Source organism: Phaethon lepturus, unplaced genomic scaffold, assembly GCF_000687285.1.
Source record: "Phaethon lepturus isolate BGI_N335 unplaced genomic scaffold, ASM68728v1 scaffold5797, whole genome shotgun sequence".
NCBI lineage: Eukaryota > Metazoa > Chordata > Aves > Phaethontiformes > Phaethontidae > Phaethon > Phaethon lepturus.
The window spans coordinates 1-12973 of NW_010549676.1; the positions used below are offsets into that span (position 1 = coordinate 1).

The following is a 12973-nucleotide window of genomic DNA, read 5'->3' on the forward strand; positions in this document are numbered from 1 at the left end:
TGGCCGCGGGGTTGTAGCGGGGCGAGGAAAGGAGCTCAGGGGTCTGGGCGGCCTGCGGCCCCGTTCTGGCTCCTCGGGCGCGAATCCGGTGCTTCCCTCAGCAGCCGCCGTGAAAGCCCAGGGGAGACTTCAGCCACTGGTCAGCGGTCAGCCCGCTTGCGCCTTAACCGCCCGCTGCGCCTTAACAGCCCGCTGCGCCTTAACAGCCCGCTGCTCGCACGCCGTCTTTCTCTTCGCCTCCTTCCAGGTCCTGTTTGGTTCCCCGTTGCCTGCGGCTGATCTCTCTCTCATATTTTTTGATCCAGACCTGTGTTTTTTGCTAGAGTCCGGTCGCTCACTTTCTTAACTGCTAGAGAAGAGCATGTTCGTGAAGCGTACTTGTGCTGCCAGCACGATGCTCCCTTGTTCTTACTCACAGCTACTTTTCTTCCCATTTGGCATTTACTCTTTTAACTTTATTCTCCTGCTGCTGCAATAGCCAACTCCAGAAAATATATTTGCTGTTAGTAACTGGTATTAGTTGCTCTTTCCAGTGTGCCATCTAAACTCTGCCATTTTTTCACACAGGTGAGAAGGTATTTCAACCTAGAAATGTTTGAGATGTATAAGAAAAGAAATGCTAGAATCATAAGTATCATCTAAATATAATTTTGAGGACTGAAAATTGTCTTTTAGCCTGAGGCTAATGGCATTTGAATAGAATTTAGTCTTAACATCACTTTGGAATGTCAGTGTCACTGTGGATGATTAAAGATATATTTAAAAGAAATAGCATGCTTAGTTAAATGCTCCTTTTCTTCCTTGCCCAGCAACCTGAGAATAGAACTCTGATCACATCTTGCACTTCTTACATTTTCTTAAGGCATGGCTGGTGCCATAAAACCAATTAAATAGCAAGTTCTTTGTCCTAATGGCGTTGCATCAAATGAAAATATCATAAAGCCCAAGAAATAAGAGATAGGAGATAAACCTATTAATAAAATCATAGTGTTAAAAAAGTGTGGGGTTTTTATTATTAGTTTCTTGTTTGGCGTGGCAGCAAAGTAACTTAAAAGCTATTCAACAGATGTAAGGTTTGAGGAGAAAGGTGAGTTAGCAATGGCACATGAAACTATGAGCTGAGGTGGCAGTGTCAGCAGCTCACACGCCAAGAGAGCGACCTTAACGTTTTAAAGCTGCTGTGTTTGTGTTCATTTCAGGACATTGCCAAAACATGATCAGCATGATTCACGGTATAACAGAGAATTAGGCATAAAGTTCAGATATAAATGAAATGTTCTTAAAGAAGCCTTTCCCTTCAGGAGAGATAAACTCTTCCCCCCTTCTCTTCTTCCGTATGCTGCTGTGGTGCCAGTGGCTTTTTGCTGTCCTTGCGTGTTTATTACGGAAGATACTGCTTCCCTTGGGAGCAAACACTTCCAATTTTTGTTTGACAAATCCATGTCTAGGTGTTTTGCCCTGTTACTGTAATCTCCTTTTCAACACTTTAATCTCCTTTCTCACTATAAGCAGCGTGTGAGTAACATATGACAGTGGATGGGGTCAGGCTGGGGAGTCCTCCCAAATTCCTAGGTTAAGGTTTGTGCTCTTGCTAGTTCCTGACTCGTACTAGGATAAGTCTCATAAGAAAACCTGTCTGCATCGAATAGGCGGGTGGTATGGCACATTTCTACCACATACTTTATTCACATCGCTGTCTTTGTAAGGAACTCGGAGTGCTTTGCACATATTAATGAACTGAGGAGGCTGGAAGTGTGACTTCGAGGTGATTTCTTTTCTTTCTTCAGAGTCAAATTATTACCTTCAGGGGATACCCTAGTGAGGAATATGAAGTGACAACAGAAGACGGGTATATCCTTTCTGTTAACAGAATTCCTTATGGCAGAAAAGGCCCTGAGAGGAGCAAAGGTGAGATTTATTTCTGCTTGGAAAATGGAAAGTAATGAAAAAGCTCTCTTTGATTTATAAAACTTTTGCCCCTGTAATAATCCAGAAAAATATTAAAGACTATATGGCCTATGCACTTAGAATGTTTTATTGGTGAATATTATGGCCAAAATAGATTAGGCACATGTAGAGTGACTTGAGTAAAGAAAGGAGAAGGAGTTAGAAAGCTGTATTTTCCTGGCGTATCCTTTTTGTGACATTAATACAAGCCCTTCATTGTTGTTTGATTTTTTTGTTTTGTATTGAGGCTGCTTGGATTTTCTAGTAAGTAGAAAATAGAGGTTGAGATTTGTTGGTTTTTTTTTAAGGAGTAAAGTATCTTAAAAAGAGATTGATTGTACTGTTACTAGGTTATCTCAAACCACATTTTAAAAAATGTTTCTTTGTAACAAATAAGTTTGTTAAAAATACCTGGCTATTTTCAAAAGTAGGGACAGATCACATGCCTCTTTTGGTGAAATATAACTAAACTACAAGAGTTCCCACTAGAATGTTCACAAAATAATTATTGCCTGATTTCTGCATAAAATAAGAACTTGCTTGGTAATTTTAACCTCTCTGAAGCTCCCTTTGTAGTAAGGTACAAGCCAGACCAATACTGCATACTACTGGTGTGTCATATTTTACGCAGCTGCTTAGATAGGTACATAATAAGAGAAAATCCCTTCAGAACATCTTGAGTACAATACATTAAAAAATATGTTGCAGATTAGGATATATAACAGGTTGTTGACAACAGCAGCCCAGACCAGGTTGTTTTATGGATGTGATTTGATTGGGGGACTGGGAGGACCATTGGCGTGTGCCACAGAGCACTGTTACAAGCTGTAAGAATTACTGTGAAAGCTGGTATAAGACCATGGAAGGGATGCAGAGGGTGTACAGAGTGGGCGGTGGGGGAGAAGAAGGGTAGAGGAAATACAAGCTGAGGCTTAAGGGAGCAATATGGACACAGGTTTTTGCAAGGGCTGAGTGATGGGATGCTTTAAAAATGAGACAAAAGTGTGTGGGAGAGGCACGTAGCCATTGACTTGCTATCCTCGAACACTGCATGCAGAAATAACAGAGTATCTGAACAGCAGTGGCTGAATTTCATATCAATTATGTTGCCAGCCCTTATAAAAAGATCCTACAGACAATCGCATGCATGCAACAGCAGCCTGTTTGCATAGAAACTGTACATATTCTAAGGACTGCATCAGAACTCTTCAGACTGAAAAAACTTAGGATGAGAGGTAAAAACATGGAGCTCAAAAAAAAAACCCAAGCATTAGTGATTGTCCTATAGCCTTGTGTGTGAACAAGACCTGTGGAAAAAACCCTCTCCTCTGCCAAAGGCCAAGCAACAGTCTTCCTGACCTTATCTGTTGGTTTTGTATGAGTTAGGATGTTTGCACTGCCTGCTGTCTCTCACAAGATGGGTGTGTAAAGATCAGTGCATGGACGAGGCCAGTCAAACCTGGCAGGTGTCTTTGTACTTAAGAATTTCAGAGAAGCCCATAGGAAAAAGAGAGGCTGCCTTTGTACCTGTTGATTTTGTCAAATCCCTCATCGATGACATAAGCAAACAGAAGTTTCCTGACCTGTGGGAATTCTCCACATTCCCCTAGCCACACCCTCGACCCCAAGTTCATGTTTTGCAAAGTGTTTTAATTTTAAAAACAAGGATTACTGGGCACATTTAGGGAAGTATGATCTCCTAGAAGAATGAAGATTTCAAAGTTCATGTTGATCTTAAGTTTTTATAGACTTCATATCTTTTCTCAGAAAGATACCAATGATGTGTTACTGCTGACTTAGTGTATATATGCCATAATTCTTTTGCAATACCTGCATAATGTGAATAGGATCCCTTGGAGTTACATATCACATGCTGTTTTGGAGCAAACCCTACAGTTCTTCAGCTTTAAAAAAAAAAAAAAAAAAAAAAAAGAGGAAAATGTCCAGAGAACCTAAAGCAAAACATGAATGATTTTTGGTTTAACTAAAAATCTAAACCAACTGCATAGCAAGGGCAGGAACGGTACGGAAATAATTCCCTCATCAGCTTCTTGGGGTGGGCAGTGAAGGGAACAAAATGTGCTATAGCAGAAAGGATAGTTTAAGGTTCTACCTACCTTATTCCCTTATTCCCCTCTGGGGTTTTTAGTATCAGAGATGATACAAAATTATTATTGTCCAAATCAGTTTGTCATATGACTGCGCAATTCACATGCAGATCTGGTGACTGCTTGGTAAAGTGAAAAAGGAACTGGCAGAAATTGGAGACTAATAGGAGGACAGAATTAAAGCGGTTAAACAGTTTTCCCCTTCCTATGTTATGAAACATGCAAGTAGCAGGTTGAGGAGAGCCTGTTCTTCAAAAAACCAGAAGTTGGTTGATCTGAGTTTAGTAAAAGGGAAGCAGGTACCAGAGCTAAAAGTGAACATTGCTGAAAACAAATTTAGTGTTAGGCTTGAAAGTCCTGCACCACTGTTCATGTGCCAATGAGGTATTACTGCCCAGAGTAAACAGTAGTGTTTAACTGTACTGTCTCTAGTGCCAGTTTGCCACTGCTGGAGATTTGCTCTGGTTGCAGGGAGAGTACACCACAAGATCTTTTTAACAAAATGGGAAAAGCAGGCACCGACAAGGTTCCTCATCACACCTATAAAGGCTGCCAGGAGGGAGGAATATTGCTAATTTGGATTTTGGAACCCACAGCAAACGTTTATGGACATGACTTGGAATGAGGGTGTAGGTGACCAAAACAGTTGTGATTTGGCTGTTTATGCTGAAAGATCCAAGTCTAAATTGTCAATGGAGGAAGTATTGCATGCGTTTAGTATTGTAGTAGAATGATTGGAGGAGGTAAATTCCTGTGTAATCTCTGGCATTGAGCTGAAGTTACGTTATCAGACTTCAGTTTATTGAAGCAGAAAAAAAAAATCACCTGTGCTACTGTAAGATCCAGAGGCAGACAGGTCTTTGGATTTTCTGAAGTTTATGTTTCTTTTAGAGAACTACATGTTATTTCATTTTCTTTGTGCAGAAGTGAGAACCTTCAATTTTTTTTCATCTGTATTCCACGTAAAGGTGCCGTTTCCCTTTTCAGGATGGGGAAGTCAGGAGAGAGGCTTCCTAAATTCCACCTGGGTCTTAACTGTGATTCTTTTAACTACTTAAGTCAAGGGGAGAAAGTCCTTTGAAACATAAATTCCCGTGTTGGCTACCAGTTCTGCTCTTCAGGTTCTGCTCTTCAGGTTCTGCTCTTCAGGTTCTCCCAGAGCTTTGGTAATGCAAAGGAGTTGCATAGAGATAATATCAGTACCGGTTACAGAGATTTCCACAGCTCAGCACCCTAGTTTGGCATTGTCTGAACTGGAAAACAAAGATCTCAGTAGCACATACATGGGATTGCCTTCTTCAGGTTTAGGGGCAGGGCAAGGGTCATAAGTAGTTTAGCTGTCTCTGTGTTTGAGCTGCTTTGAGTATTTGTGAGCTTGAACCAGTTGTAAGGGCTACCTGTATTTTTCTTGTAGCTCCTGCTTTTCTCATATTTGCTTATTGCATATTTTCTGCCTGTTTTGAACTTCAAGGAGTCTTTTGCTCTAGTTAGGAAACTAACAAGTTGCTAGTTTAAAATTCTTAATGATAAAAAGTAGCTTTTTGTGAAAACACATGATTTCATGGCACTATGAATATTATACAGATTGCTAATCTTGGTAGATTAAGTCAAGGAGATTAAATATTCAAAGTGCAAATCTAAAGCAACTTGAAACTTTATAAACTCACTTGAATTATTCTTAGGCATTCAATTCCAGACGAATAGGAAGCTATGATAAATGCTTTATTTTTCAGGTGCAAGGCCTGTGGTGTTTCTGCAGCATGGTGTGCTTGCAGATGCCAGCAACTGGATCACAAACTTGGATTACAACAGCCTCGGCTTTATGCTGGCAGATGCTGGCTATGATGTATGGCTGGGAAATAGCAGAGGGAACACCTGGTCCAGGAAACATACACACTTCACAGTGAAACAAGAAGAATTCTGGGTTTTCAGGTATCCTTGTCTTACTAGAGAAACTGGACACGCTGTTTGCAAGCAGGCTTCTCTTCCTCTCTTTGCCCATCGTCTCAGTTCAGTCACACTGTGAATGTACAAGGTTTTTTTTTTTTTTCTGGTTATGTGTGCTGTCACATATGTAGGGACAGTTTTATGGTCAGTATAGTGTCCTGAGATAGCCTTCATAGGTGGTCAGTAGAACATTAATTGCTTTCACTGGTGCTTGCTGTGCAGACACAATCACCAGAGTGTTCTGCTTCATCCAGAGGGAGCTTTTCTTTATGTCCAAACAACTGATCTACAGTGCAGTAAAGCTTTGTGCAGCTGTTCCACACTGATATCTTTACTTACACAACTGACTCTTTATCTTTGCTTTGTAGCTTTGATGAAATGGCTAAGTATGACATTCCAGCCTCAGTGGACTTTATTTTGAAGAAAACTGGCCAGGAACAAGTATTTTATGTTGGCCATTCACAGGGCACCACAATGGGTATGTGAAGAGTTGGATTTGTTAGAATATATTGTGTTTGAAATGGTATCAAGTTCCACATACCTGGTTTAATGATGAAAAAATAGGGCTTTTGAAATCTACTGCTTCTGGTTTTGAGCTGCTTCCTGGAATATTCATCAACATTAAAATGAAAAGTCTTAACCTTTCTGTGTTTACTGTGTTGGGAAGCTGTTGAAATGATAAACTGAAGTCACAGGTAGCCACTAGTACAGTTTCTATTAAAATAAATTGATGAACTATGCATAATAAAATTAGAATCATCAGACATGTAGAATATGATTCCCATTTACAGAATATCTTTCCGTGTGTAAGGCCTTGATCAGATGCTTTTAGACCTGCAAATAGAAAGAAATAGAAGAGTGTTGTGTTAGTGTGAACTTGTTTTGCAGAAGAAAACAAATTGTTCTGATTTGCCTCATTTAATCTGTTACTAGATTAATCTACAATATCTAAGCTGATCCTAGATACAACAATCAAGCTATTAATTTAAAAATACTTTTGGACATTTTATCGTAGATTTTATAGAATCACTGCCAGGTAAAATTCTCATCTAACTTGTGTCAGTGAGGTTTGTTAATTATTCTCATATTATTTACAGCTTTCATTGCTTTTTCAACTTTGCCACAGCTGGCTAAGAAAATAAAAATGTTCTTTGCCTTGGCACCAGTAGCTACAGTCAAGTTTGCCACTAGCCCTCTGACAAAATTGGGAGTGTTTCCTGACCTGCTACTCAAGGTTTGTATATGAGTGTAAATGTTTTAAGCCAAATGAGGTGTCCCCCTTTCTTGCTGAAAACAGCATAACAGAGAACGTTAATAGCTGTGGAATAGAGAGTAACATGTTCAACAAGAATACTGGACCAGTTTTTCCATAATAATGCTTTGGAAGTCAGCAGTGGCTTCTCTGGCTTTATTACTGTCTAATGAGACAATTGGCATCAGTTTAAAGTAGTATTTTACAATTACAACTTAATAGATGGAATAAAATTATATTTTTCCATTTACATGTTTCTAGAATTTAACCTACAGAAATCACATGATTAATTAAATAGTTGGTCTGTTTTAGAAGAGTCATGTGATAGCTTTATACGGAATACTTCTGAATTGTCATGAACTTTAGCAGATTTGTTTCACAATTAACCACTTAGTATTGGAAGGGGAACCTTCAGAGGTTGATTAAGAGCAGCAGCTTTATTTAGATGCTGTGGATCATCCTCTGGACCAGTTTACCTTTCCCCGCTAACATCAAAGGGAGTGTGGGCAGACTGGCAGGCTTCAGTAAGTGCCTGAAGTCAGACATTGTGAACACCATGCTGCGTGTCATTTTTAACCATCACTTCTTTCTACCACCCATGGAGATTCCACACAGAGCTGTTTGTTCTGTGAGATAAACCTTTCTCTAACATACCTTGTACAGATTTAATGTGTGTCCTTGGTCCAAAGGCAGTTAACATAAAAGTGATACTAATAATTACTATCTCCTGTTGCTTGAGTAATGAACTTTGTTTAATGAGAATAGTAGCCGATTGGTGCCCTGTGCAAATGTTCATGTTGTGCTGAGGAAGTTGATTCTCATGGTGACTTGCAAAAAACTGGAGAGCAGAAGTACATGGTAGTGACAAACCCATGGGTCAGGCGTATCTTTAAATAGCTGTGTCACTTCTAAGGAAGTTCTTGGTGGGCCGCTTTCAAATCCTTGGATGTTTTAAAAATACCAATCAAGAGGAAGTGACCACCGCAGCTTATGCAACTTGTTTTTCTTGCATGGTTTGAAGAGAGGAAGTTGCAAGTATAAAGCCATTTAACATTAGCAGATGCAGCTTAACATATTTTAGCCTTAAATGATTCTAATGACAAGAAGCTGTACAATATTCCTGTAACATACTGAAGTTAATATTGATTTGAATTTGAGGTTATGTTTGGGGTTCTTGAAAGATTTTTCCAGTTACCCCCACAAAATGTAGCTGGGAATGGACTGCATCATTTGTAGCAGAAGCACTAACCATGACCTTCCCATTGGACTGTAAACAAGGGTGATAAGGAGATAAATCATTTTCATGGGATACACCTGTCACCAGTGCAAATGGAAATAATTACCTCAAGAATGTTGTAGTACAAAAACTAAACCCAGGTCATTCTATGGAATTATATGTTTGTCTTATGTGTTTCTTATTTTGCAGGACATGTTTGGAAAGAAACAATTCCTCCCTCAGAATTCTGTGCTGAAGTGGCTTGCCACCCATGTTTGCACCCACAGAATACTCGACGACCTTTGTGGCAACATATTCTTTCTTCTGTGCGGTTTTAATGAGAGAAACTTGAATATGGTGTGTTCTAGTGACTTTTAATAGCTATGTTATTGTGAACTCTAACACAGTATTGACTGGGTTGTACTGATTGTCCTTTATATGTAATTTGAAAACCCCTAATGCCGCCTTCATCATACTGAATTTGGATGAATATCTTTCCTTGGTATGGATTAGTTGCCTAGCTGGGATTAACCTTTAAAAATGTTACAGGAAAGCTAAAATACATTATTTTAGATCTGTTGGGGAAGTGGGGAAGTGAATTAATAGAATGGTAGAAGGATTTAATTCCTTTTGCAAGGAATTGAGGAATAAAGGTACAGTTTTCAACCATTTTTCAGGAGAACTGTTCAAGTTTTCAGGTCTCTCAGTGGACATGTGCAATTATTTTGTCTGGGAGCAATTTCTGACGCTGCTGATGGCTTCATCTGTGGTCCTAGTTCCAAAGGACTTGTTCATAGGGCTTGTTTTGCTATCTAAAAGCTAGTTAACAGCAACTGGTGTGAGACTGCCTTTTTTAATAATGCTTCTTAAAGTGTTTCTAACTCCCTGAAACTGTAGAAGCGGGTATCAGTTTGCTCACAGGTGGATGAAGGCTGAGAATTTTTTCATTGAAATGAGATAAAATCAGTATCTTTTTTTTTACCATTCTGTGTGCAAAAATGTGCATTTTTTGTATTTTATATCAAGGTGAAAGTGCAATGCCCAGCACATACAGTTTTCATGGTTTTAATGGTGGATAATATTTTTTTTTTCTACCAGGATTTAAGTTTCCCCTGGATATTTTGTACTTCTAAACTCAAAGTATATGAATCACTTTAGACTGAAAGTTACTAATTTAGATGTAGAGTAATGCAAGGTTTCTCTAGAGGTCCATCTAAATGTTAACTAATTCTTACAATACTAGCACTTTTTAAAACATATTCTGAATACATAAAAAATGCTTAAGGGGTATCATTGTTCGGTTTAAAGTTCATCTTTAAAGTTCTGCGGTTAATTATAGTGAATCCCCCAAACATTTGAACCTTTTACCTCACCTGTATATATGGCTCTAGTTAACTTTTGCTTGTAGCAGTTTTAAGAGGCATGGAAAATTTTCTGTTAGTTGTTCAAGAAGCAATAATGGGTAGAACTGTTGCACTATGAAGAATAAACCATGTAAATTACCTTGTTGCAGAGCCGCGTGGATGTGTATTCAAGTCACTGCCCTGCAGGAACGTCTGTACAAAACATGATCCACTGGAGCCAGGTAGAGTTTCCAGAATCTAAAATGTCCATGACTCTAGCTTGGTTGTAGAATATTGATGTGTCTGATATTTAAGTGGATAAAATACCAACATATATATGCAGCAAAGCCCAAGTGAAATTCTGGAACTGCCGATTTTCAGAATGGCAGCTGTTCACTGCAGCTGCTTTGATGACACTGGCTTATGATGGCTCAACCTTCTCCCTTATTTCCTTGAAGATATGCTAACTGTAAGTACTTCAGGACAACAAACAGTACAATGGAATAACAACTCAGAGAGACGCTGTAACAAGTATTTGTTCTCCTTTCAGCAAACCCTGTTTTGATTACAAGTTGTATTTCTAGCCAGTGAAATGCAGCAGGCTTTCTGTTCTATTCTGTTTGGCTTCATTTTATACTTTAGTATCACTGAAAGCACAGTTTCATGCCTGTGATGCTATTGTCCCTGAAGCTTGCTTAGCAGGCTGACAAAGAGAAGATGTTTGCCATGGAAGCAGTCGTCAGTGCTGCTGTGATCTTGTAGCTGGACTTCGTCATCTATTCAGAACCAGTGTGTTCCGCTGTACATAGCTGTTCAAGTATTGGCTTGGAAGGAAATCTGTGAAGACTTTTTTTTTCCAGGTCCCTGTTATATAGACCTGTGTTTCTGAAAAATAACAGGTGGTAAATCATACAGAGTAGGTTTTCTAAGAAAGCTCCATGCTGTGTTCATATGCATTTAGGCAGCAAGGTAAATATTTCAGAATTAAGCATGGAGCTGCTACATCCTGGCTTTGGATACACTGAACAGTTTTCCTTAATCTTTCCTACCATTGCTGTGAAAGAGTGAAGAAAACTTAAGGGACAAAGTCTAATTGTACTGAACGTTAATGTTTCCCACTCCTGTGACACTGGGAAAAGCAGTGACACTGGTCCTTGTTAATACTGTCCAAAACCAGGACAACTTGGCATTTTACTCTTTCTTGTGTCAGTTGCCTTTGCCAATCTGCAGATGACCTATACTTTTTTATTCCTGGGTAGAAGTGTCACAGTTCTTTGTATGTGTGAATATTTGTTTATTTCTAGGCTGTGAAGACTGGGGAGCTCAAAGCTTATGACTGGGGAAGCAAGGCTGCAAACATGGCTCACTACAACCAGGTAGGCATTTTTTATGGGTATGTTATAATTCTTGAGTGTCAAAAAAAAAAAAAGCCCTTGGGCACTTCTCTGGGTGCTGTGTTTATGCTGTATGCTAAAGAGCAACTAGTGTTACCGTGTAACCAGAGTGGAGATCTGCCTTTTCCAGGAAGAAGAAAAAAAAAAAAAAAAAGGCAGGACTACAGAGCTCCGAGGTAGTCCTGAGTCAGTATGGAGCCCACGCTTGAATACAAAGTTGTAATGGCACACTGTTTCTTGAGGGTGGTCCTGTCTGTTTATACCATGAGATCCCACCGCACTTCTCACAATAAGGCACAGACTGTCAATTAATGTGTATTGCTTATCTTCAGCCTGTGTAATCTCCATGCATGTTTGTTTCTAAATTGCTGTGTGCAATACAAAAAATACTTTGCCCCTTGTCACTTTACTGTCTGGGAAATACTGCAGTATCATACTTCGAGTAGCAATTGCTTTTAGTATTTGAATAGGGTTTAGAAATAACTTGAATGGGATGCATTCTCTGGGGCTTCTGCTACCCTACTGTCTTGTAAACTCCTCAAACCACATCTTTACTGCTATGAGTGCTAAAATATTGCAGGACTCCTGGAGTTAAATTTTCTGTTGAGTCAGGACTCCATCTCCATCTCTAGCTGCCCAAGAGAGGAAGAGAAAATGAGAATCTGACATATTCTTCTTGCATTTGATAGTGTGTTACACTGCAGTGTAGTATCCCACCAAAGACTTGTTCTTTCTAATGCTTTTGTTTTCCCTTCCCCCCTCCTCAGTCTACTCCCCCTTTCTACAAAATAAAAGAGATGACTGTACCAACTGCGGTGTGGACGGGTGGACAGGACTGGCTGGCAGACCCGAAGGATGTTGCTATGCTGCTCACTCAGATCACAAATTTGGTTTACCACAAAAACATACCAGAATGGGAACATTTGGATTTCATCTGGGGCCTTGATGCACCTTACCGCATGTATAATGAAATAATTGACATGATTAGGAAGTATCTCTAAACCGGCATGGTATTTCAGAGTATTAGTTCACCAGGAATTTGTCTTTTTGGAACATATGCTTTTCTGGCAATAATGCTACATTGTTTATTTATGATGCATTTTTAAAATGCCAGCAATGACTACTGAATTGGATTAATATTTGGTTTGTTTTTCTCAGTATTATTTCTCTCTCCCGCAGAAATCCTCATTGTATCCTGCTGATTTTGCACACAGTGGCATGGTACTCAAAAAAACAGCAGTATGATTTTGCACAAAAGGAGTATATCATGTGCATATAAATTTAGTGACATGTCTGAAAGACAAGTTAGTCCATTGAGCACCTCAGGTGCTTGACAGTAAATAAGTATTTCACTGTGCATAAAACGCTTCCATTTCTCAGTATGTTGCCATTTCTGAGTACCTTTCAGAAGTACTCCTTGTACTGCAGTGATGCATTTGGTGCTGGTACTTTAAAAAGCACTTACTTTTTGCTGCATTATTATTTTAGCCATCGCATACAAGCTAGCTACATCAGATGACTTTCTTTTTCAGTATTGCCCAGAAGAACTGTCAGTTGAAATCTCCTATTTTGGGACTGATTCATTGCTGCATTTTTCTTGATTTAATAGTGTCCATGAAGCCTTTCCTGTTTCATGTACCAGCTATGGATAAGGATCGTTATTTGCCCTTGCAGATTCCTGGAACAAGAGAAGCAGTTAAAAATACCACTTTGTTAGCTTTGTCAATAGGTTATAGCTTTCAAGGAGAATGATGTAACATGCTTGT

At 39.3% G+C, this 12973-nt stretch overlaps 1 protein-coding gene across 1 annotated transcript; it reads left to right on the plus strand.

Annotated features, from left to right (window-relative positions):
• Nucleotides 1-1787: 1787 nt before the first annotated feature.
• LOC104614446 (putative lysosomal acid lipase/cholesteryl ester hydrolase) lies at nucleotides 1788-12448 on the plus strand (the record flags this gene model as incomplete). The annotated part of the gene is made up of 8 exons (XM_010290319.1): nucleotides 1788-1908; nucleotides 5789-5987; nucleotides 6371-6480; nucleotides 7100-7236; nucleotides 8681-8827; nucleotides 9984-10055; nucleotides 11118-11189; nucleotides 11975-12448. Coding segments are annotated over 8 exons (1092 nt in total), but the record flags the coding sequence as incomplete, so codon positions are not given.
• Between the last annotated feature and the right edge of the window lie 525 nt (nucleotides 12449-12973).